This window comes from Thecamonas trahens (assembly GCF_000142905.1).
Source record: "Thecamonas trahens ATCC 50062 unplaced genomic scaffold supercont1.67, whole genome shotgun sequence".
NCBI classification, from domain to species: domain Eukaryota; order Apusomonadida; family Apusomonadidae; genus Thecamonas; species Thecamonas trahens.
This window is the reverse complement of record NW_013657613.1, coordinates 18044-42606: the sequence shown is the minus strand read 5'-3', so window position 1 is coordinate 42606 and position 24563 is coordinate 18044. Positions and strand designations below refer to the sequence as shown.

Below are 24563 nucleotides of genomic sequence, written 5' to 3'. Positions count from 1 at the left end.
CTTGTTCAGCCATGGGTTGTGGTGCATCATCGCAACGACCGCTGCTGGACGAGGACGGACAGCCGCTGCCGAGACCACGGAGGCCGAGCACGCGGGCTATCGACGCAGATGGTCTCCATGCCTCCTCCTTCTATCTCCCCGACTCGCATACGGCTGCAACAGCTGGCGCTGATGGTCAAGCTCAGACTGGCTCGGGTGGAAATGCTGGTCCGTCTGGCTCGGCCTCGGGTCATGCCGGAAGCTCGGGCGGTCGCTCCCGCAACTCCTCGCCCTCGCTGGCCCGCCACAAGCGGAACGGCTCGGGTCATGCCGCTGGCCATGCTAGCCCTACCAATGATAGTCGTGGTGGCCGTAGGGCCGGCGCCGGGCGGTCGATGTCGCCGGCAGTCGTCGCTCCGCTTGTTGGCCGCTCGCGGACAAGCTCGCCTGCCAAGGTCCGCCACCCCGCACGGTGGCGACTGCCAAGGCCAAGGCCAAGGCCAAGGAGAGAGCAAATGCGAAGGAGCGGAGCAAGTTGAGCAAGGCCAAGGCGGAAAGGTCCTCCAAGGCCCCGCGGCCGCACCGCCGACCAGCTCGTCTCCCAACGGGCTGACTCGCCGTCAGCCCACGCACCGGCGGGCAATCTGCGGGCGTCGGCGAGGGCGCGGGAAAAGGTCCACACCAAACTCCGCGACAAGGAAAAGGCCAAGGCCAAGTCGACCAAGAGCCTGGGCGCCAACGGCAAGCACCGCAGGTCGAGCAAGGGCAAGTCGAAGAGCCGAACGTCGGGCGGCGGCGGCGAGCTCGACACCGACGAGGAGATCTCGATCGAGCGCGACTTTACCGAGCGACAGGCGACGCTGGGCGTCAACGGATACCGGCTTGTCGGGATGCGGCAGACCGGGCGGACGGTCAAGGTCACCTGGTCTGTGCGTGAGCCTGTGGACCGGCCGGCGAGCAAGAAGAACGGCGCTGTGCCCTCTCCGGAAGTCTCGGCGGCGGCGGCCAACGGAGCGCAAAAGTACGACTGGGTGGGCCTGTTCCCCACGGCGTCTGCGCTCTACCTCGACCTCTCATCGTATGTTGCGTACCAGTACCTGCGGCGCGGCGAGCACGAGGGCCAGGTCGAACTCTCCCTGCCCAAGCATGAGTCCAAGCCACGGACCATGTACGTGGTGGCCCTCATCCGGTCGGACGAGCACCTGTCGGCCGGTGGCGTGGTGGAGGATGCCATTGTGCTGGACATGAAGCGCCAGATCGGCGCGCGTGGCCTGCGATCAGACTACAAGGTTGCCGTCCAGTCGGCGTCGACAAGCTCGGTGACGCTGCTGTGGAAGGCGCCGCTATCCCGCGGCTCGTCCGACTTTGTCGGCTTGTACAAGCCGGCCGCATCCGATGCCTCCTACGAGGCGTACTCGTACCTGCGGTCGAGCGGGAAGGACTCGGGTAGGATCAAGCTCGATGGCCTCTCGCTGGCCAAGACCGGCACCTACCATGTCCGCCTCGTTCGCTTCCGCTCTGGCCGCGCAGCGTCGATCTTCCCCTTCCGCCTCCACAACGGTGTGCTCGCCGCCTCGACGTCGGCCTCGTCGCGAGTCGTCCCGTACCAGCCGGCCATGGCCGATACCGGGACGCCAATCGACTCGAACCACGACAGCGATTTGCTCGCCCAGCCGCAGCCGAAACGCAAGCTCGTCAAGAGCTCGTCGCGCGAGCGCTTTGCCAACACCCAGGCTACTGCCCTGGTGGCCAACGTCGAGTCGCGGTTCCGGCTGGCGGCTACCGAGCGCGAGCGGCTGCAGAACATGATCAAGGACGTGGCGCTCATTAAGCTCGAGCCGCTTGAGCGGGTCTCCATGCCCAAGTCACGGTCGGGCATCCAGTCATGCGCCGAGCGGCCGGCGCCGACAGATGAGGGTGCGACGACCGCGCGCGGGCGCAAGACCACTGCGCTGTCGTCGGCCGGGCCAGCCGGTGACGACTCGTCGGCCTCGCCTTCGCGCGAGTCGGCCATGGCTGTCAAGCTCCGGTCGGTGGCTGACAAGCTCCGGCTGCCGGCCGACTTTGTCCTCCCGCCCACCGAGCCGATTCCAGCGGACCTCGGGCTTGACAAGATGGGCTCTGCGGTCGAGACTGCGAACCCGATTGTTTCGCCACTGTATTCGCTGGTGGTCGGCGTCATCACGCCGACCTCCCTCTCAGTGGCCTACGAGGCACCGGTCGGCCACTCGGGCTCCGACTATGTGGCCCTGCAGCGGGCCGACAAGGCACCGCATGCCAGCGAGACGACCGAGCCGACGCTGCCCATGTCGCCGTACCAGCTGCAGGACGACGGCAACGCGGCGCTGGTGGGCTTTGACTTTGCGCATCCGCGCGGATGGAAACTTGTGTTTAAGGACATTGCCCTCGTCAACCGCGAGCGGTACATGCTGAGCTACGTGTCGGCGACTGATGGCGGGCGGGTGGTGAGCCAGCTCGAGTTTACCGCTGACCTGCCTGTCTAGCTCTCGCTAGCAGGCGCGTCCTCGGCTGGTCCGGCTCCCGCACCCACTCGCGGAAGGTGGACAAAGACGTGGACGGCGGCGCGGGTGACTACGACAAACTCGGGCGAGCCGTCGGCGGAGAGGTCGACAAAGGCAAAGGAGAGGACCGGTCGCGAGAGGCGGAGGCGTGAGGCGAGCTCAAAGTCGAGATCGCCGGCGACCGCGCTCCCCGACACCGAATACACCCATAGCTCCTTCTCATAGGTCGAGACCACCAGCTCATTGACACCCGACGCAGTGAGATCGGCAAAGCCGAGGCCGGTAATCGAGTTGTACTCGTGGAGCGGCGGGAGGGCGAGCGGGAAGCGGGCGTCGAGGGTAACGAGCGGGTGCGGAAAGACCGTGACCGAGCCGGCCGACCCGCCGGCAACGAGATAGAGGTCGGGCGCGGTGGCGGCAAGGGCCGCAATGTGGTCTGCCACGTCCGGGTGTGCCGCCGCAAGCAGCGCGGCGTCGCCCGGCGAGAGAGGCGGCCGCGAAAAGGAGAGCGCAGAGACCGGGCCGTCGATCCACCCCGACTGCGGCGGGCTGCCCGCGGCGAGCGCGTCGACGTACCCGACCTGGACGCGGCCGTCGTCAAAGCCGACCGCGAGGAGGGTGCCATCGGGTGACGGCGCTATGTCTGCCACAACAACTGACGCCGCCGCATCGCCGGCCCGGTTGAGGGCGGCAAACGGATGCGCGTCGGCTGCGAGCTCGATGACCGGCAGTTGCTCCGGAAGCGATGCCAGGTCGTCGGGCAGTCGCCACCCGTCGCCGTCACCTACCGCATAGGCGTGGATGACGCCGTCCGAGCCCGATACCGCCACCGCCAGCTGCGGGTACGCAGCGACAAGCTGCTGCGGTGGAATGAGACAGAGCGGAAGATATGGCAGCGGGAACGAGGCTACCACGACTGCATCAAAGGCCGTCGGTCGATCTGCCGGCGGAACGACCACAAACGAGAGTGAGCCCACCGCCCACGACAAGGTCGTCGACGAGACCGGTACCGAGAGAAGCGCCCCGCTGCCCGAGGTCGACGTGGTAGCTTTGGGCGAGGTCGACGACAAAGTCGATGTTGATGGCGTCGTTCTGGGCAGGCCCGATGACGCAGCGGCGGCTCTGGTCGATGACGCAGCGGCGGCTCTGGTCGATGACGCAGCGGCAGCTCTGGTCGATGACGCAGCGGCGGCTCTGGTCGATGACGCAGCGGCAGCTCTGGTCGATGACGCAGCGGCAGCTCTGGTCGACTCAGCAGCGGCAGCTCTGGTCGACTCAGCAGCGGCAGGGGAGGCCGACTGTGGCGATAGCTGCGGCGATTGAGCGGATTTGTCGTCAAAGGCGCGGTCATCAAAGGGACGAGAGGGAACGAGAGCGAGAGCAACGAGGGCATACTCCGCTGCCTGGTGTACGAGTGCAGCGGCAATGATGTCATGATCAGCAAGATGAACGAGCTCACTCCGCCCTGCCCCACCACGAGCACCATACCCAACCCAGCAGAGGCCATGGAGCTCAGCCATGAGCACTCCCGTCCCTTCCACAGCTGCTGCAAGCGAGTGCACATTGTGCTGACTCCCCGCACGCACAACGTCCGCATGCACAATCGGCAGGGCCATGCTCATCCTTCCCAGGACGTCCGTCGGTCAAGGGGGTGGAGGGGGATGAGGGGGGGTGGGGGGGTTGGGGGGGGTTGGGGGGTTGGGGGGGGTGAGGTGGTGGTCATCGTGATCGTGATCGTGATCATGATCATGATCATGATCGTGATCGTGATCGATCACACCAGCACCGGGGTGGGTGAGGGAGGGGAGGGAGGGGAGGAGGGTTTGTATGTATGCGTGTGTGTGTGTGTGTGTGTGTGTGTGTGTGTGTGTGTGTGTGTGTGTGTGTGTGTGTGTGTGTGTGTGTGTGTGTGTGTGGTGGGGATTAGTTGGTGGTGGTGGGTATGGCTGAGGCGCAGACTGATGTCCTCTCGCGACTGGTCTCGCCAGCGAGCTCGGGAGTGACCGAGGCAAAGGAGCTGGTGCAACGGGTGGCGGTGGAACGAGGTGGTGGACAGACGGAGGCTGATGGCTTTGTCTCTCTTTGTGATCCGCTCACTGATTTGGATCTCGAGGCGTTGTTTGCTCGTTCCGAGGTGGCGTTGGCAATGGCAAGCGCTACAGACTCGGCCGTTGGCAAGTGTGAGCATGGGCCACCTGTGGACGAGGTCCACGCCATCGCCAACAGGATCGGCTCAATCGACGACAAGAACCACATCAAGAACCATGCCATCGACGACAGGAACCATGCCATCGACGACAGGAACCATGCCATCGACGACAGGAACCATGCCATCGACGACAGGAACCATGCCATCGACGACAAGAGCCACATCATCACCGACAAGAACCAGATACAAACCCAGAACAAGGCTCAGGCTGCCACCGCCGCAAGCAAGAGGGCACAGGCTATCCTGGCAAAAGCGTCTTCAGAGGCAAGGCAGAAGCTGGCTGATTGGGAGGCAAAGAACCATCGGTCTCGGCCAGCAGTAGGTCGTCCGCCGCGGTCGTCGACTCGCGTAGACCAGGCCAGCGAGCCGGCTGTGGAGCGCGCCTCGACAATCGAGGCTCGGCTCCTGCAGAGCCCTCTCCCGTTGGCCGCAACAAGTGGGGCACCATTCACGGCTAGGCACAAAGCCCAAAGGTTGTCCGAGGCTAGACTTTTGGCACAGTTGCGGCTCAAGATCGAGTACGTCGAGGCCCAGTTCTCCGGGGGCAACGGCAGCACATCTGCCGTTGACAGTGCCTTCATCCACCGTGTCATGGCGGCGGAGCCGACCGAAGCAGAGACACTTGAGCTGACACGTGGCTTCTCGGTCCCTTGGTGGCCGGAATGGCATCCGACTCAGGATGCCATGAACAAGCTCAGCCTCCACATCCTCTACCCTGCCTTCTGCCAGCAGCGCGAGGCACTGCCGTGGTCCAACGAGTCTATGTTGCCCGGCAGGAAGGCTGGCCGCGTTTGTTGCGCCGCCGCAGAGCCACCGCCTCGCGATCAAGTCGTCGCGCCGATGGAGGTGAGCGCGCCGCCACCCACCACTTTGACGGCCACTCGGCCGCGTCCGGTTGCAGCCACTGTCAACGCCGCCTCCGCACACAGCCCGGGGACGAGAGTATTCGATACCACCATCATCCCGTCCTCCCTCACACGCTCCAATCTAGCAAGGCTCTGCCACCGCCGCATGGCCGCGTTCTCGCCCTCTGTTTCCGGCGTTGCATGGGACGACGTCCGCAAGCCGCGGAAGGTTTTGATGGCTCTCTACCGAAGCCTACCTGGTGCACTCTCCGAAGCCGATGAGGCCGAAATCATCGACGCCACTACAAGCTACGTCGTCATCTCGGCCTGGCAACGCCCGCGTCTCAAACTCCTTCTTGCCAACGAGCGAAAGCCCGACGGTTCGCCGTACTCTCTCATTGGTGACGACGAGGCCTTGGCCCAGCGTCTTGTTCAGGCTCGGCTCAACCGCGCGCACCCGTGCCGGCCGGCCTCGGCCATGGCTCAGCCCTGGCTTCTTGCACGTTTCCGCACTGATGACGCAACCCTCTACGCAGGCATCGATCCTGTCAGCGTTCTCCTCACCGAGGTCGATGCGCTCATGACTGCCGGCAACCGCCAGTGTTTGCCAGCCTCCCGCTCGACCTCCTCACCTCTCTCGACCGTGCTCTGCGTCCTGGCCGCTGGCGCGCCGCGCCCGGAGAGACTCATCATCTCATCGATGCCGTCACCCACGCCTCGATGTGCCGCGCCCGGTACGCTGCCGCCGCCGCCAACTTTGTTGCCGGCCCGGCGCGTCCTCGAGCAACCTTTCCATCCTCGTCTCTGCTGTGCCAAACGAGCTCATCGTCTACCTTTTCTCGTTTCTCTCCTCCGCCTCGTACCGCGCCTTGGCCTCGACCTGCCGCCGGCTGTGGCAGCTGGCGCACGACACACTTATTCTCCAGCGCCTCCTTGTCGTGCACACGCCGAACTCTGCCATGGACTCGGTACCTCTCTTTGTATGGTATGCCTCGGGTATCGCCGCTTGTGGCCTTCCGCTCCGCAGCCTCCCGTCGCCGCCATGTTCGCCGGCGGTCGTCGTCCTTGCCGTTCAGCTTGCCGCCTCGCGCCCGATCTCTGTGCCGGAGCAGCTGCTTGCGTCAATACCACTCACCTTGCTGAATGCGCTCGCTGCCCAAGTCGGTATGAACCTTCGCCGCGCTATCCGCAAGGTTCTTGCTGCTGCCCACAAGGCCGCAGTCCGGCACGACCTCGTCCTGCGCGCGCTCGGCGCTGACTCGCTTCATGCCGCGGTTCCTAACGTGGTTGCAGCAGGCGATGTCGAGCTCACGTGCCTCACTGACTTTGCATGGGACATCGATGCGCCCGAGTGCGTCCGTCAGGCTCACGTTGTGGCCGACCTTCTTCGCCGACGCGAGGAGCGGCTTGTCCTCGCCGCCTCGGCCAAGTTCACGGCTGCCGACATCGAGCGCTACGTTGACCCAATTGTCGCCTCGCACTATGTTGCCCTTGTCGGCTCACGATCGCTTGACGAAACCGTGACAAAGGCGCTGCGCGAGATGATCGCCACTTTTAACCGGCGCCTCGACCCTCTTCAGCTTAACTTGGACAACATGCTCGCTGCTTGCCCGCGCCTTGCTTCGCTCAGCATCGACAGCAACGGCTACCTTGTCATGGATCCTGCCGCTGCGCCAGCTTGGGACATTCAGGCCTTTATTGCGCTGCCGCTGTGGCTGCGGACCGAGGTCCGCGCCATCATCAGTGGTCAGCAGCCGGTCGTCCTCTTGGGCAGCGACATTGGGGCGCTTGTTGAACTCGGCTTGGCGTGCAGGACCACGACGCCACTCAGTATGAAGCCGTCGAGCCGCGCGGCAGCCTCACGAGCCATGGTCCAGCTCCGCCGGTGCATTGCCCGTGAGGCCCTGCTCACCGGCGAGTACAGAGCCATCGTCAACGAACTCCCGCTGGTCCTCGAATCGCCGGCCCACCTTGACGCCCTTATCGAGTACACCGGCAAGCGGGCCGAGTCCCGCACCCGCAAAAAAGTTGCTGCTGAGGTTGCTCGGCTTACTAAGGCTGTTGCCCATGGCTGGACTCGCCTCCAGGCGCTCCTCGACGCAGGACTGGGGTGGTGGACCGCCGATCGCGGCGTGTATCTCAAGGCTCCACCGTCGCGAGAGGCGCGGCTCTCCGACTTTCTTGTTTTACGTGGCCGCAACGTCGAAGCCATCATTTGTACCGACTCGTGCCTCGGCACTCCGCCTGCGCTCTGCACTCTCTCTGCTCTCATTGTGGCCTACGTAGCCGATCCCCGGGCGCAGGCTCTGACACCAAAGGAGGTGTTGGATGTTGCTGACGCGCTGTGGACCATTCCCCTCGGCCCCGACTCGGCGCTGTATGCCAAGATCAAAACCGTCCGCTCGCCCAAGGCCACCCGCGCCGTCCTCCGGCAATGGGCCACGCTCTGGGAGATTGTGGTGCCCAAACTCCGGCTTCTCCCGGCGAGCATGCCGAAGGTCATTGCCCGCTGGATCGACTCGCTGCAGCGCTGCGACGCCCTGAGTCCTGACGCATTGACTCGCATCACAGCCTTTGTCTCCATGCTCACCCGGGACTCGGTAGCGGAATGCCTCGCCCATGAGCGCGTCGGCCCACCAATGGCGATGTCACTCGCTGACGCGTTAAGGCTGCCTCTGGGGCGCAAGACCGGCGCGTACGCAGAGGCGGTTGCTTGCTGTCTTACCTCTGCCAGGGCTTGGATCAAGTGGCTCGCCACGCCGCTTCCTCCGGTTGACGCCTCAGTCTTTATCGACGCCACTGTCACCGCGGCTATGAACAGCGCACCGGCAGGCCCAAATGGGCGGCTGACTGAGCTAGGTCAGGGCGCCAGCGTCGACGAGCTCGTGGCCCGCACCAAGGCCATGGCGCGGTACCAATCGTGGTATGCCGAGCTTGACAAGGCACTTATGTGTGCGGATCTGCTCCGCGGAGCCGACGCCGACGACGCCAAGGCGCTGCTGGCCAAGGCACCCAACGGCTGCGGCCGCGATCTGAACGTTGCCGACCGGGCGCGGGCACGGTCGCTGGTGGACACGGCCCAGCAGGCACTTGAGGCTGCGGCCGCCTGCCTCACCCAGCCCGAGGTCCTCACCTCGCCTGCCAAGGTCTCGAGGTATCTCAAGCTGCTGGGCAAAATGATGGAGGTGCCGGCCGGGCTCAGCAAGCTGATTGCGGCCGAGTACGCCCGAACCGAGCTTACGACGTTTGCCGAGGCCGCCGCAATCGGCGCGTTTGTCATCCTCGGCGGTGAGACGTATCGCGAGCTGACCAAACTTTTTCCCGGTGCGCGTGCTGTCGACATCGGGAGTCTCGCCGTCGGGCTGACCGGCAACCTGCTCCCGGGGTGTGTCCCGGCGCCGATCCGGCACTTTGAGGAGACGACTCACGTGGTGGCCATCACCAACGCCCACGCACGGCGGCTGCAGTGTCCGCACTGCTACTGGTCGTACGACGTGGAGGACCGCGATGGCTTTGTCGCCCATGCTGTCGCCAAGCACAACCTCTGCTCCGTCAGACTCTGGAATCTTGTCGGCCGTGTCCCCCGCGGGTCCGCGCCGACGACGTCATCCGGAAGGCCCGTCGCAAGGCCCGACGCAAGGCCCGGCGCAAGAGCAAGAACAAGGGCAAGAAGAAGGGCAAAGGAAAGCGAAAGCAAGCACAGAAGCCGACGCAAACAAGCAAGGCATCTGCACATGCACCCAAGTCCCGTGGCTGTTGACCGATCAGTTCCCACAGTGGCAATACACACACGGTGCGGTGATATGATTAGCGAGTGTGGTTGATCATAGGAATTACATGCGCGGTGTGACCGACATAGACGACGGATGTGATCCACACAGGCTATATACACTACATCCGAGGCAGAAAGGAAAGGCGCTCTTAGTGATGCATATCATGAATGTAGTGTCTGTGTGTTTGTTTGTGTGTCTCATTATTGTGTATGTGTGTGCACATGTGTGTATGCGTGCGTGTGTTGAGTCTCCCAGTCAAAACCCATTTAAGGAGCGGACGCTATTGAACCGATGGCCACATGACTACCACGAGCACAGTCTGTGTCTGAATGCGTTCATCCTATGCTGAAAATACCCGATCCCGTCTCGCTCTCGGAAGTCAAGCAGCATGAGGCTTGGTTAGTACTGTGGTGGGGGACCACACGGGAATACCGAGTAACGCATTCTTTCTTCTTTTTGCCCAACTACACACCCTCCTTGCATGCATGCACCCACCCCCCCTGACCCCACCATCGCCACATCAATCATTTCTCGTTCAATTAATCATGACCAGCTCCATCAATTAACTCTCATTGAAATAATCATACCTTACCACCTTACCCACCCCCACCTACATACCACCAACCCCCGCCAAATTATTGTAAAATATTTTCCATCCCCCCCCCCCCCCCCCGTACGTGACCCACGTGGGTGCCAGCCGCTATCTCCCGCACCCAACAGCAGCTCAGCACCTTCTACCTCCCCCCCCCCGGCTCCTCCAATCTGACCCCACACTTCTCCAGACAGACCGCTGTGTGGAACCAGCAGGAGGCGATGTCTCTGTGTAGTTCAAGGTGTGGAACGGCTGGTGCGAGAAAGTCGGTCAGTCTGTGGGCAAGTATCGGGCCAGCTCGGTGGTGGCAGCGGCGGAGGTGGGGTTCGTGGGTGGTAGCGGCGGTGCTGATTGCCTTGGCATGGCGACCAGTCGTGGTGGTTGGGAGCATGGATTTCTCGGCACAGCCGTCGGCTTCAAATATTTACCGTGAAGTCTCGGCATCACTTCCCTCTTCGGACTTTACCATCGAGTTCTGGTATCGGACCGGCGATGTGGACACGTACCAGAACTTTATTTCCGTCTGCAACGGCGGCGACAGCGGCTCGCATCCGCTCAACATCGGTGTGGACAGGAACAATGTGTGCGACTTTATGTTTGCCACGAGCCTCCACAAGGCCAACGGCCTCTGTCCCGTCGACGAAGAGTGGCATCACATGGCCGCGGTCATCACGGCATCGCCGCCGCTGGGAAGCTTGTGGATCGATGGTAAGCTCGCTATGGGTCCGTACGAGGCCGTGGAGACGCTTGCCACCTCGGGCCTCACCATCGCTCTCGGCAACGATCTCGACGGCTCATCGTGTAGTCCGACAGACGCCAATCAGGCGAGTGCGGGCTTCATGGCCGAGCTCCGCTTCTGGTCGTACGCCATGAATGCCGGCGACATTGCCCGCGTCATGGCCGGCCCGGTCTCCCCCACGGCGCCCAACCTGGTGCGGTACTACAACTTTGGGGCCGCCGACGACTTTGTCAATCCACTGCAGATGGCCGCGGGTATGGCATCGCCGCCGCCAATGTCGCCGTACTCAAGCCGGCCCATCTACTCGCCGATCAGCCCGTACCAGCCGCGCATCCCGGTGCCGGACCTCACCCCGCCAGTCCTCGCCAGGACAATGGTCGCCGCGACCACGCCCGACAACATCCGCTCGTGCACCGTGGTTGATCTGAACGGCGACGGGCTGAGCGACATTGTGGCCTCGCAAGCAACAGAAATGAGCGTTCCAGGGCAGAACTCGCTCTTCTTTGTCCTCAGCCACGACAACGGCACCACATCGGCGCCGATCTTTGTCTCGGATGGCGTCCGGCTCGCTGCTGTCGCCGCCAAAGACGTGTCTGGCAACGGCGTCCCAGACATCTTTGTGTACAACGAGGCCAGCTCCCGAGTCGACGTCTACCTGGGCACGATGGCAGCTGGCAAGCCGAGCTACGCAGCGGCGCCGTACACAAGCGCTATCGCTGTATCCACAACGACCCTCGTCCTCGTCCCGGATCTCGACGGCGACGGGCTCGCTGACGCGCTGTATGTCTCCGGCACTAGCCTCGGGTGGATCAGCTTTGCGCCTAGCCCGCCAACCAGCACAACGCTTTTCGGCGCGTCGGACATCTCGCTTGGCCTGGCTGGCGAGGTCAAGGATACGCCGATCATGGCCGATGTCAACAGCGACGGCCTCGCTGACTTGCTCTACATCCGAGAGGTCGGCGGATGGGAGCGGTTGTACGCGGCGGTGCGGACAACCTGGCCTGCAGTGGCCTTTGACACCGGCTCGCCCGTCGTCCTCACCACCAACACTCGCCGGATCTACCTCGCCGATCTCAACGGTGACGGCCTGCCGGAGATCCTCACCTCCAAGACCCAAGCATGGGATGTGTGGCAGATCAACGGCGACGTGAGCGTCAGCTACATCTCTACCATCAACCCGAGCATCGCGGGCACGGCCTCGCACCTTGTCTTTACCGACGTTGACTACGATGGCTTCGTTGACGTTGTCTTGGGCTTTAACCACGTCACTTCGGCCGTCATCGTCTCCCTCCAGCGCGGCAATATGACCTTTGCTCGCGGCGCCAGCTACGGCATCGACTCGGTCTCAGGCGCTGCCTGCATTGGCGCCGGCGTCTTTGAGCCCAGCTCACCGCGGCAGCTTATCTCTGGGGCGAGCATGGCTGGCGGCGCGCTGGCGTCCGGCGACATGGCGCTGTGGTACACCGGGCCGATCGCCTTGTTGGACGACGCATTGTCGGCCATCTCATTGGCGTCCGACTCGAGCACGTGGTGCGCGTCGGGCGAGGTGCCGGACGTTGTGGCTTCGGATCTCAACCACGACACGGCCATCGATCTGCTGGTTGTCTGCAAGAGCAACGCCACGACAATTGCGCTCTACGGCGATGGCAGCAGTGGCTTCCTGTCACCGCGGGTGCGGACGCCTCCGCCGTCCATGGCGGCATTGGCGGACGTTGCGCTCGCGGACATCAACTCGGACGGCATGCTGGACGTGATCGCCATCTCGGCCGATGGCTTGCTTGCCGTCTCGCTGTTTGTGAGCGTCAGCACTACGCCTCTGCCCGCCGATCTCGTCACCGTCTCGACTACTGCTGCTGTCGGCACGCCGACGAGCCTAGTTACGGTCGATGCCAATGGTGATGGCGACGTCGACGTTGTTGTCGGCGGGTCGGCCGGCCTTGCCATCCTCCTCAACGCCGGCATTGACTCGAGCGCCTCGTCGCCGCTTGCCGGGCCTGGCGTGCTGCTAGCCGTTGGCGTGCCGGGCGTGACTATGCTCACTACCGCCGATCTGAGTGGTAGCGGGAGTGCGTCTGATCTGGTCTGGCTCAGCAGCGGGAGCCAAAGTGTGTACCTGGCAACGATCAACGAGAGCGCAACGAGTCCGAGCGCTGTGTACGCCAGCCACGGCGAAGTGGCGCTGGGCTCGGATCCCACCACGATCTGTGTGGGTGAGCTCAATAGCAACACCATCAGCGACGTGGTAGTGGCCATGGCCAACGGAACGATCCTGGCGCTTGTTGATGGCAACGGGAGCAACATGCTTGTGCTTGGCACCGATCTTGCTGGGCCCATCCACCGGGTGGCCATCGTGCCGATGGCGGTTGGATTTGGCCACGTGGTGGCCACGAGGAGCACCGACAACGTGTGGCTGGGAGCCCTTGCGCCGCATCGCCCCGACTATCGGACCTTCCACAGCTCGGCGAACGGTGTGGTGGCCGACATCAACTCTGATGGCATCGACGACGTCGTGGCCATGACCGCCAGTGGTGGTCGCGTCCATCGCGGAAGCCGCAGCCTCGGGTTTCGCGCCCGAAGCTTCCCGAGAACACTGCCCGAGTGCGGCGGCGTGGCCGGCTCGATTGTGTGCCTCTCGGCGCGGGCAGCGCGGGCACCGGCCGGCTACCACTTGGAGCTTGACGATGTGCCCCAAAGTGGATCGCGATGTGTGCGGGCGAGTGGCGAGGCTGGGTACCATACGCTGCGGCGCGACGTGGTCATCGGGCCGGGCACCATCGACTGTGGCGGCTACGGCGGCGTGCTGTACAGTGTGAGCTCATCGGCGACGGTGACGCTAGATCATGTGGTGATGACCTCGCGCGCGAGCGATGCGCCTGTGCTTCGCCATAGCGAAGCTGGCGCTGCGATGGTGGTCGAGCCGTCGGCGACGCTGATCATGACCAATGTGAGCATGACCGGGTTTGTGGCGCGGGCCGGGACCGAGGTCCGATCGTCGGCGGCGGTGCTCGGGGGAGCGCTACGGATCCGCGGGAGCCTCATCGCGCGCAACGTGAGCTTCACCCACTGCGCGGCGAGCCAGTTTGGCGGCGCCGTGGCTGTTCAGGCTACCGGCGCGGCCGATCTGGTCGACGCGGTGTTTGAGAGCAACTCGGTGCTTGATGGGCCCAAGACGGCGGTGGCTGGCGGCGGCGCCCTGGGCGTGGCGGCGGCATCAAGCTTCTCCTGCACCCGATGCGCTTTCTACAACAACGTGGCGAATGGAGAGGGCAACGGCGGCGGAGCGGTGGCGCTCCGGGCCATGGTCATCAGCGTGACGATGGCCGACTCGGTGTTTGTGGGCAACTCGGCAGCGCACGGCTACGGCGGCGCTGTCCTTGTCGAGTACGATGGCTCGGGAACGACGACGACGCTTGCGCGCTGTAGGCTCGAGGCGTCGTACGCGCGGATGGGCGGGAGTGTGGCTGCAGCGGTGACAAGCGTTCTGGCCATCGGCGCCGGCTCGGCCGTCCCGCCCAGCTCCTCCATCAGCATCCTCTCGTCGTCGTCGCGGTTGGCGCTCCCGGACACGGTCATTGTCTCGTCGGGCGCGCGATATGGCGGAGTGGCACTCTCTTGCGGCGCGGTGGTCGATCTGTCGGCGTCCGATCTGGCGGCGACGACCATCTCCTACGAGCAGGCCGGCGGAGTGTGGTTCCAGTGTCCGCCGCTGGGCTTGGCGGCGGTGATAGTGGGCGGGAGCGTGGCTGATGCGATGACGAGCAACAGGCAGGCATACGGCCCGGCGCGGGCGTCAGCCGCGGTGTCAATGACGTGGTCAGGCTCCGGATCTGTCCTCCGTCAGGCGTCCGGGATCGCGCTGGGCGCCTCCGGTGGCGTTCTTGTGGCGAGCGATGTGTTTGGGCAGACGGTGACCGACGACTTGGTGACGATCAGCTTGCGGAGCGCAAGCAGCATGGCAGAGGTCTCGCCGGACCAAGCCGAGTGGGACGGATCTAGCGGCGGGTACTCGCTCAAGCGGATCGGGGTGGAGATCAGCGGCGGGTTCTGGCCTGCCGAGCTGGACAAGGCCCACGATGTGGTTGCCGAGCTGCCGAACGGCGAGGCGGTGTTGGTGCCTGTGGTGGTGAATGGGTGCCCGGTCGGGTTTGGAGCGACGAGCGCGGTGCGATCCGAGGCGCTGGTGTGCGTGCCGTGCACGGGCGCGACCGAGTCGACCGAGATCTCGGTCGAGCCGTGCACCATCGTGCCGTCGTGCACCGGGACGGGCTGGCCGATCGACGGGGTCTGTGTCGACTGCCCAGCCAACACCATCCGGCTGGCAAGGGGCAACGCCACAGCGGGCGCCGTACCGCCGTGCGTGTGCGCAGCTGGGTTCTGGAACGCCGAGTCGGCGGCGGACTTGGCGTGCGAGGCGTGCCCGACAGGAGCGAGCTGCGCGGGCGGTAGCGGGCCATCGGCAGCGCCATACGCGCGCAAAGGGTACTATCGGGTGCGGGAAGGCGAGTTTGCCGAGTGTTTGATCAAGGAGGCTTGCATCGGACGGTCGCAGTGCGCGCCACAGTACGCCACAGGCTCGCTGCTGTGCAAGGACTGCGCGTCCGGGGCGTATCGGCAGCCTGATGGCGGGTGCCTCTCGTGTCCGCAGGCCGCGGCTTCGCTTTTGGGAGTGATGGCGGTAGGCGTGGTACTGGCGGCGGTGGTGGCGTGCGTGCTGGCGGTGATGGCGGTGAAGGAGTTCCAGAAGCGCGAGGAGAGTGAGTCTGTGCAGAGCTCACGGGTGCCGCACACGCTCTCGCTGGCGGTCATCTTCTTCCAGATCTTGGGCATGCTGGCAAAGGCGCCGTTCAACTGGCCGCAGCCGCCGGTACAGCAGATACTCGAGGCAGCCAACGTGGCAAACGTCGACATCTCTGTCTTTGCCGTCGATTGCTCTGTCCCAGCTTTTGCCGTCCGCTACGCCATGAGCATGGTGCTGCCTGGCCTGTTTGGCCTGTTTTCGTCGGCTTTGTCACGGTGGTCAAGTACACGACCTGGCTCTCGTGCGGCTGCTTTGCCGCCATCGATCGCCAGCGCATGAGCATTGTCGACATCATTCGCTGGGCGCTCTTCTCGTTTGGCCCGCTGGTGTACATCCCGCTCTCGCGGTCGACGCTCGACTACTTTGACTGCACGCAGTACCCCGACGGCAAGTGGTACCTCGACTCTGAGCCGTCTGAGGAGTGCTTTACGGGGCGATGGGCTCTGGGACTTCCGCTCGCTCTTATCGGCCTTGTTCTGTATGTCATCGCTATGCCGATGGTCTTTGCCGCTGTGCTGTACAAGTGGCGGGCCGAGCTCGGCAGGGCGCACATTGTGCTCCGCTACGGCGCCTTGTACTCGGTCTTCCGCAAGCACTACTACTTTGCCGGCGTGGTGTTTATGATCAAGCGGCTGACCATTGTCATCTTCTCGGTCTTTGCCTCCAACGTGCACATGATCCTTTTCACGGGCTTGCTCGCCGTCTTTGTCACCTCGATGCTGATGGTGAGCAAGCACGCGCCGTACCTCTACCAGCCGCTCAACGACATTGAGCTCAAGCTCGACCTGTGCATCATTGCCTTGCTTGTCGCCGGACTGCTGTTCTGGGTCGACGAGTTTCCCAACCAGACTGTGTATGTCATCTTTGTTGTGGCCGTTGTCGTCGTCATCGGCTTTGCCCTCGCCACCCTCATCATCGGCTGCCTCTTCGAGGCCCAGCATCTCCGCAACCGGGCCCGTGTGGTGAGCGGAAGCCAGGGCATGGGCTTTGGCCGCGATGAGCTCCTCTTCAAGGTTGTCCGCAAGCATGCACCCGATCTCTCGCCGCACCTCCGCAGCGCGCTCAACAAGCTCGATGCCGCGACGGTAGCCAGCGACAGCGTGGCCCAGAGCGTGCTTTGCCACGACTCGCCGTGGGCCGTTGAGCTGCTCGAGCGGCCCAACTCGGCGCCAGGGAGCGAGGATGAGACAAGCGGATCGGGATAAAGGAGAAGGTGTTACGACAAAGAGCTCTAAGAGGGGGAGGAGGATGAGGAGGAGGAAGAGCATGTGCGGGCGGATGCTGCGGCCGGGGTCAGGGAGGCGACGGGCGACGACGGCATTGGGGGAGCCGGAATGGCGACGGCGGGAAGCGAGGCCATCGAGTCGACCGACTGGAGCGAGTGGAGGGCAAGGGCGTCAGTGGTGTCGTCGACGTCTGTCCACGAGCTCGCCACATGAATACGGTCTCCGTTGGTGAAGACCGGGTTAGTGACCGAGGCAACTTGGTGGTTCGAGTCGTTGGCGTTGACGACGGCATCGGGCACGGCGGAGAGGATAGCACCGTCGGCGGCATAGCCAAAGTCGGCATACGTGGCGTCCTCGCCGTCGGCAAGGTCCTTGTCTGCAGCGGCGTGGCGGCGATAGATGAGGATGGCATCGACGACGACACCGGCGACGATAGCGACGACGTTGATGACAATGGCGGTGATGGCGACGAGGGTCCGCGAGGCGCCAGCGTCAAAGGTGATGGACCAGAGGATTGCGGCGCAGGTAGCGAGACAGAAGAGCGCAAGGATGTTGTGGAAGGGCGAGGCGTAGGGCTTGCGGTCGAGGAGGTGGCAGAACCAACTCATGAGGGCAAAGAGGGCGACGTTGGCCTTGACTCTCGGCGAGCGGAAGACGGTCATAGCGAGGACGACGCTCGCCTTGCGGGCCATGATCCAGACCTCGTAGCGATAGGCGCGCGGGAGGAAGCGGCCGACGAGAAAGGCGTAGCGGAGGCTGAAAAGGATGCTGTCGCTCTTGGCGCGGACACGGGTGAGGAGCCAGTAGACGAGGGCGGGGATGCCTCCGGCGTAGGCGCCAGCAAAGATGAGGGCAAAGGCAAAGTAGTTCCAGTACCAGGTGCCGTAGCAGCTCTTTGCCGGGGCGGCCTCGAGGACCCAGCGGCCGTCACGATCGCGGCGGCACTGAAAGTAGCTCATGGCCTTTGCGGCGAGTGGGAGGTAGAGGAGGACCATGAGCTGGAGGTAGGCGCGACGAGAAGCGTCGAGGAGAGCGGTGAGCGTAAGGGCAGGTGGACGGAGGGCGGAGCGATGGGCGATGGCGCGCCAGACCTGGACGCCGGCGATGACGACGGCAAAAGGATGCAGAAGAGGAGTGGAAGCGTGACGGTCAGCCACCACTTGAGGAGCCAGACGTGGTCGGTGACGGTGGCACACTCGGGCGAGCTGAGGTCAAAGTTGAGGTTGACGAGCGAGACGACGTTGAAGAAAGAGGCGGCAAAGGGCGGCCACTCGAGGTCGATCTGTCCGTACATGGCGGAGATTTGAAGCGAGTTGAAGCCAATCATGATGGCGGCAAAGCGGTAGGTGAGCTCCTCGCGGGAGTTGAGCCAGACGAGAAAGGCGACGAGGGCAACAGCGGCGACAAAAGCTGCGATGAGAAGCGGGATGGTCCGGTCGTCGCACTTGTAGCACGCACCCGAGAGGGCGTAGTAGCCGCGGGCGCAGGCGCCGCACAACCGCCCGGTGTAGCCCTGGGCACACACAAACGGATAGCCACCCGAGCACGCGGTCGGGTTGGGGCACTCGAGGAAGATGCCTGGATCGGCAGTGGGAAAGTAGCCAGGGATGGCGACGGGGAGGGCGATGCCGCCAGCGCAGCGGGCACCCTCAGGGCAGGGGTGCAGGGGCGGTTGATGACGCCGGAATCGGTCCATGTGCCTGGGATGCAGGTGCAGTTGAGGCCGCGGCCGGGGACAGGGACGAAACCCGGGACGAGCTGGGCATTGACCGGGCAGGTGTAGCAGTCGATCGCGCCGCGGCCGGCGAGAACCGATGACGGCGGGCAGGCGGCGCACGGGTCGAGCGAGGTGGTGTCGGAGAAGAGACCCTCGTCACAAAGCGCGCACTCGAGGACGCTCGAGCCGTCCCTGACGAGCGCGCCCGAGCCTGGAAGACAGGCCTGGACGCGAACGCGGGCAGTGATGACGGCGCTGGGCGCAACGGAGACGTCGACGGCCGACTGGGCGACAGAGGCGACGAGGTTGATGTCGACGCCGACGTCAACGCCAGCGCGCGCAGCGATGCCCACACCGGCAAACGAAACACCAGCAGGCTCAGACATGAGCTGCAGACGACCAGCGCCGACAAAGGCAAAGTTTGCGTCTGTGGCGTCGTCGGCAAAGGCGAGACTGATGGCCAGCTGCGGATCGACGATGGTCTGCCCGAGACCATCGCGGCCACTCGACTGCGAGGTGCCTGTGCCGAAGGGGCCCCTGAAGAGACCTCGGTCGGCAGCGCCGCGGTCCACTCGAGCTCGACGAGCGGCATGGCCATGACTGGCCCGTAGCCGACTGAGGCGGCGATGTCGGAGAAAGAAGCATTGTAGGCGGCGACCATGGCGTCCGAGGCTGCCATCCACGGCCCCCTGAGGAACTCGGTGCGGCTATCCGCGAGGCAGCATGGGTCACCGACGCGGCTGCAAAAGCCAGGCTGCGGCATGCAGGCAAAGAAGAGGCCAGAGGACGGCGCGATGCCGCCGACGCGCGCGCTCGAGTCCCAAGCAAAGGCACCATCACCGAGCGTAGCAAGGCGGGCACCACAGGCAAAGCCGATGCTGCCATAGACAGCGATGTTGCTGTCGAGATGGACGGAGTCGGTCAGGAGAGCGCCGCGAGCGGCGCATGGCGCGGTGTCGTCGGAGTCGGCAAGCAGCGGCTCGAGCGAGGCGCTGGAGGCTTCGACGGGGAAGCCGTTGCGAGTGAGCGAGGCGCGGAGGTAGTCGGGCGCCGAGGTGATGCCAAAGGCGCCGCCAAAGGCAGCCGAGTTTCTGGAGAGAGTGCCGCCAACGAGGCGAACAGTTGCGTGGCCGACAGCCATGATAGCACCGCCGATGCGGCGGCCGAGGTTGCGCTCAAAGAGAACATCAACGAGGTAGGTGCTGACGGCCTTGCCTGAGGCGACCAGTGCGCCGCCGTGGAGGTCTGCGACATTGGAGCGAAAGGCAGCGCCGGGAGCTGTGGTGTTGATGGCGGCGTTTGCGGCAGCCGAGTCGCTTTCGAGAGCGAGAGCGCCACCGGAGCCAACGGCCGAGTTGCCAGAGAAGAGAGTGCCGGCGCCGATGTAGATGTTGAGCTCAGAGGCGTCGAGGGCGAGGGCGTGGACGCCGCCACCATCGCCGCCCTGGGCGATGTTGTTGGTCAACGAGCACGAGTTGAGGGTGAGCTTGGCACTGGCCAAGGTAGAGGTGCGCAGGAAGAGGGCGCCTGCGTTCTCGCGAGCAATGTTGTCCGCGAGAGAGCAAGCCGAGCCGAGGAGGTTGACCGCGACGATGTCGGCGAGGGCAATGACGGCGACGGCGCCGCCGCGGCGGGAGGCCGCGATGGCCGGCGAGGTGCCGACAGCGGTGTTCTCGCTAAGGTGCGAGTCGATGATGGTGAGGTAGGAAAAGCCTGAGGCGGACTCGAGGAAGATGCAGCCGCCAGAGACTTCCGCGATGTTGCGAGAGCAGACGGAACGCTCGAGTGTGATGGACATGCTGTTGCCGACGGCAGCGATAGCGCCGCCCGAGTGTTGGGCGGTGTTGGCGTCAAGGAGCGAGTCGATGACCTTCAGCGAGCCGCGGTCGCCGACGAGGATGGCACCACCAAAGCCAACAACGGCGCGGCGACTGAGAGCTGGTCGGCGGTGACTGAGGTGGCGTTGCGGATGACGACCGAGGAGAGGACAAGCGAGCCGTGCGAGACGGTGAGGAGGCCACCGCCAAAAGAAGTCTCGGGGCTGGTACCACCGATGATGGTGAGCGAGTCGAGGACGAGCTCGACGCGCTCCTCCTCGACAGCAAAGAGGATGCTGCCGTCCTCGAAAGGAGTTGCGGCGACGGAGGAGCAGTCGATAATGACGTCGTCGCGAGAGGCACCTCCGCCGACGATGCGGACCGACTTGCCGACGACAAAGCGGCGGGAGGACCAGCAGCCAGTGTAGGTTCCGGGCGGGAGGACAACTGAGTCGCCACAGCGCGCAATCTGTGTGGAAATGACCGAGGCGATGCAGGCAAGCGTGTAGCCGCAGCGGTCGATGGGAACTGTAAAGTTGCGCGGGCCGCGCGGGAGGCGCCAGTTCGAGTTGATGCCGGAGACGACTGCGCGCTCTACATCGGTGTGCGAGGAGGAGGAAAACCAGTCTGGGTAGCCATCGCCGTCAGCATCCAAGACATCAATGGTTTCAAACCGGGCGCGGGTAAAGGTTTTGCCCTTCTGGTACCACTTGATGGCGGAGGCGAGGCGTGGAATGCCAAGACCAGGGTTGGCGTCGTCAAAGGCTGCGGGCGAGGGGCCAGACCCGGCGTTGAGGAGGATGATAGCGTACGCTGAAGAAGAGCTACCGACAACGTCGAGATAGCCGTCCCAATCGAGATCGACGAGGGCAAAGACATCGCCCGTGCCAAGCGGGTTGGGATTTGAGGGGCCTGGAACGATATTGTCCCAGTCGACTTCCATAGGGATGTCGTGCAGGGACGAGAAAGCCGGAGCAGCAGACGAGCCAATGTTGATGAGATAGCGGTAGGGGCTTGACAAGGAGGAGAAGGAGAGGACAATGTCGACGAGGCCGTCGTTGTTGATGTCACCGAGTTGAAAGCCGGCGACGTTGTCCGAGCTCGAGAGCATGATGGTGATCGGAGCAGCGGTCTCCCAGGTGAGGGTGCCGTTGGCATCGGCGGCTGCACCGAGCGAGGGCGCATAGATGATGTGGTCGGCGGCGGAGCAGACGACGAAGAGGTCGAGGAGGCCGTCTGCGGTGACGTCAACGGCGCGAACAAAGCGCTCCGAGGAACAGGGCGAACCAAGGTCTACCGAGAGGTGTGGAGGGTAGAAGGCCTTGACGTCTTGAGCGATGTCGTGGCCCATGAGGACGTAGATGGCGTTATTGTTGACAGAGGAGATGACAATGTCGAGCCAGGCGTCGTTGTTGAGGTTGACGATGACAAAGTCTTTGGCGTTGCGAATGGTGCCCGAGTCGATGACGACGTACCTGTTGTATCCGAAGGGGGCACTTGATACAAAGTAAGGCTCGGCGCCTGTGTTGCGGTACCACACCAGCCTGTCGTCGTCAACGAGAGCAACGAGGTCTGGGCGGGCATCGCGGTCAATGTCCGCAGCCTCGAGCCAGATGATGTCGCCCGCGTACATGGAGGCAGACTGGCTGATGACGTTGTCAAATCTCGGGGCATTGTCGGCGATAGTAAAGGTGCCAGACGGGTCAAAGGCGATGAGCTCGGGCCAGCCGTCGCCGTTGAGATCAGCCACGGTAGAGGCGGTGATGCCCGCCGTACTGTCAACGGCGGTAACGATGGTGTCCTTGACGGCACCTGCGGCGAGGTAAGGGAAGACGCGGATGCCTTCGAACGAGGATGGGGCGAGAATGTCGACAAAGCCATCGCCTGTGGCGTCAACAAGAACTACAGAATTACTGCCAGTGGAGGCGATGTCTCGATTATGGGCTAAGGAAAGAGCGCAGACGAAGACGGAGGGCGCGGGAGGCCCATGCTGAGCTGGACGACATATCTTGCTTCGATGTAGTCGATGTAGTCGTCCTCGGAGGGATTGAGGTGAATAAAGGAACTGCGGTATAAAAGGGGCACGCCGTCTGCGACGACAATACGCTCTCCGCCGTCGGCGTAGAGGTTCTCGAGGCCGACGCCGCGGATGTCGAGGATGGCGAGGATGGCGTCGTTGGCTAAAAGGTTCTCATAGACAAAGTCCAGGAAACCATCGTTGTTGATGTCGGTGATGTGGAAGCCGTTCCAGAAAGTACCGGAAGCGACGAGGGTGAGCGAGGCGGTGGTGTTGGCCTCGAACCAGGAAACGTTGGTGATGAGGTAGACGTCATCGTAATTCGAAGAGAACAAAATGAGGAATCGGCCATCGTCGAGAGCAACAACCTCGTTGGGCCAGGAGTTTCCTGGCGGTGGGGTGACCGGGATCGAGTACAAGACAAAAGCCGGCGTGTCACCGGGCGCTGCGCCGCTCTCGACATGGGTATTGGCGAGGAGGGTGAGGGTGATGGACTTGCCGTTGAAGTAGACCATGGTGACGTCGGTGTCGCCGTCCGAGTCGACGTCGATGAGCTGTGGGTCGGTGGGGTAGCCGGGCGGTGGTGGGCCAACTGGGAAGACCGGAGCGGAGAAGTCGATGAGGCCGGTGCCTCCGGAAGCCGAGCCTGGCCCAGCGGTAAGGTAGACGTGAAGGGCGTTGAATTCGAGGGAGGAGTGCGGGACGATAAAGTCGAGCAGCCCATCGCCATCGAGGTCACCGAGCGTACGACGGCCACGCCGGCCAAAGTATCGGCGATGACTCCGACCCGGGCAGACGTGGAGAACGGGGTGGTGAGAAGACCCGAGTTGCGGTAGTAGTAGAGAGTGGCACCAGCGCGGAAGGAGCCAGCTGTGGTGGACGGGAGGACGAGGAGGTCGGCTAAGCCGTCGGCGTTCATGTCGGCAAGGACAATGTCGGAGGCGTCGGGAGCGGGCGTGGTCCAGACAGTGACGCCAAACGCCGAGACGCTCGACTCGTACACTGCACACTTGAGGTCGTGAGCACCGTAGGAGCAGACATCGAGATAGGTGTCGCCGTTGATGTCACCGAGGGCGATCCTGCTCGGGTTGTTGAGACTAAAGATGTCTGAGTAGGTGAAGGACGAGCCCGAGGTGTGGTGGGCGTAGCGGAGCTTGTCCTCAGAAAAGGAGCCGTAGACGAGGTCGTGGTCGCCATCCTTGTCAAAGTCTGCGACCTCGAGGCAGGTGACGTCACTGCCGGAGACCATCTCGACGCGCTCGGCGACAACAAAATCGTCTGTGGGGGAGGTGGCACCGTTGACGTAGACGATGATGTTGTTGTCCTTGGGATCCTCCTGGACAACGTCGAGGCGACCGTCGGCGTCGTAGTCAAAGAACTGGAGAAAGTACGAGTCGGAGGTTTTGGGCAAGAGCGAGATGCGGGGGCCAAAGACACCTGGGGCGGTGGCGTGGCGGAGAAAAGTATCACCGGAGGAGGTCTGCCAGACAATGTCCGGGAAGCCGTCGGCGTTGACGTCTGCGACGTCGACCGACTGAAAGCGACCGTTGTTTGAGTGGTAGGGCTCGATGACGTTGCGGGTCAGCGCGAGGGCACCGGCCCCAGTGTTTTCGATCCAGACGAGGTCAAGTGAGAAGTCGGTCGAGTCTGAGGTGGAGAACCAGACGACATCGTTGTCGCCGTCGGCGTCGATGTCGGCGATGTAAAAACGCTGCTGAGACCCGTAGGCCGGTGCAGTGACTGGGATAGTGGCAACGTGGCGTGGCCAGAGGCGAGTGAGCGAACCCGGAAGAACAGCGATGGGGTTGCCGTCACACGCGTCGACGAAGATGTCAAGCACGTTGTCGGCGTTAAAGTCGGCGACCATCGCACGGTCGAACTCACAGTCGTAATGAGCGAGCGAAACCGAGTAGACGTCCGCCATGCAAGCGGCGGGGCCCATAGATGCGGCTGAATGCGACGGGTTGCGAGCTGGAGCGTACGATGAGTTGAGGAGCGTCGAGGGAAGGAACGAGACGCCCGAGAACGATGAGAGGAAGTAGTCAGGAACGGCGTCGCCATCGATGTCAAACTGGTCCAAACGGGTGATGCGCGAGGTATAGAGCGTGGCCGAGTTGATGTCGATAGGCTTGGTAAAGTGATGCGAGCTCAGTTCGTTGTCATGTGGCTGTGCACACGTACCAGCAGTACGTATCGGATGAGTGTGAGTTGTGCGCTACCGTCCCCCCCCCCCCCCCCCCCCTCCCCAAGAAAAAAAACCATCTAGTTTTTTTTTGGCGGCGTCGCGGCGTCAATCAGGTCAGGCTGGCAGGCAGGCATAGTTCCGGGA

The 24563-nt window shown here is 63.6% G+C and overlaps 5 protein-coding genes and 1 non-coding gene across 6 annotated transcripts in view; 4 read left to right on the top strand and 2 right to left on the bottom strand.

Moving 5' to 3' along the window:
- Window positions 1–374: 374 nt before the first annotated feature.
- Window positions 375–2431, top strand: AMSG_10962 (uncharacterized protein; the record flags this gene model as incomplete). Its single annotated transcript, XM_013897586.1, has 3 exons — window positions 375–434; window positions 573–2387; window positions 2414–2431. 3 exons carry the CDS (start codon window positions 375–377, stop codon window positions 2429–2431), a joined length of 1893 nt encoding a protein of 630 aa, XP_013753040.1.
- A 48-nt stretch (window positions 2432–2479) lies between these two features.
- AMSG_10961 (uncharacterized protein) lies at window positions 2480–4117 on the bottom strand (the record flags this gene model as incomplete). The annotated part of the gene is made up of 3 exons (XM_013897585.1): window positions 2480–3441; window positions 3479–3743; window positions 4091–4117. The coding sequence occupies 3 exons, from the start codon at window positions 4115–4117 to the stop codon at window positions 2480–2482; spliced, it is 1254 nt and encodes a 417-aa protein (XP_013753039.1).
- A 274-nt stretch (window positions 4118–4391) lies between these two features.
- On the top strand, window positions 4392–9315 carry AMSG_10960 (uncharacterized protein; the record flags this gene model as incomplete). The annotated part of the gene is made up of 4 exons (XM_013897584.1): window positions 4392–5468; window positions 5706–6155; window positions 6340–9082; window positions 9112–9315. Exons 1-4 carry the CDS (start codon window positions 4444–4446, stop codon window positions 9313–9315), a joined length of 4422 nt encoding a protein of 1473 aa, XP_013753038.1. The 5' UTR covers window positions 4392–4443.
- A 344-nt stretch (window positions 9316–9659) lies between these two features.
- AMSG_20106 lies at window positions 9660–9775 on the top strand. The gene has a single exon (XR_001290146.1). It is a non-coding gene; the product is annotated as a 5S ribosomal RNA (ribosomal RNA).
- Window positions 9776–10258: 483 nt separating this feature from the next.
- On the top strand, window positions 10259–16662 carry AMSG_10959 (uncharacterized protein; the record flags this gene model as incomplete). Its single annotated transcript, XM_013897583.1, has 2 exons — window positions 10259–15628; window positions 15682–16662. The coding sequence occupies exons 1-2, from the start codon at window positions 10310–10312 to the stop codon at window positions 16660–16662; spliced, it is 6300 nt and encodes a 2099-aa protein (XP_013753037.1). The 5' UTR covers window positions 10259–10309.
- A 26-nt stretch (window positions 16663–16688) lies between these two features.
- Window positions 16689–24563, bottom strand: part of AMSG_12401 (uncharacterized protein) — a gene marked incomplete at its 3' end in the record, with an annotated part of 8136 nt that continues 261 nt past the window's right edge. The window contains exons 2-8 of the mRNA XM_013897622.1: window positions 22983–24401; window positions 22187–22788; window positions 20333–22130; window positions 18948–20270; window positions 18364–18909; window positions 17831–18331; window positions 16689–17774 (exon numbers count right to left, since the gene is read on the bottom strand). Coding sequence (XP_013753076.1) covers window positions 16689–17774; window positions 17831–18331; window positions 18364–18909; window positions 18948–20270; window positions 20333–22130; window positions 22187–22788; window positions 22983–24401 — 7275 coding nt within the window. The remainder of the gene's footprint in view (window positions 17775–17830; window positions 18332–18363; window positions 18910–18947; window positions 20271–20332; window positions 22131–22186; window positions 22789–22982; window positions 24402–24563) is intronic.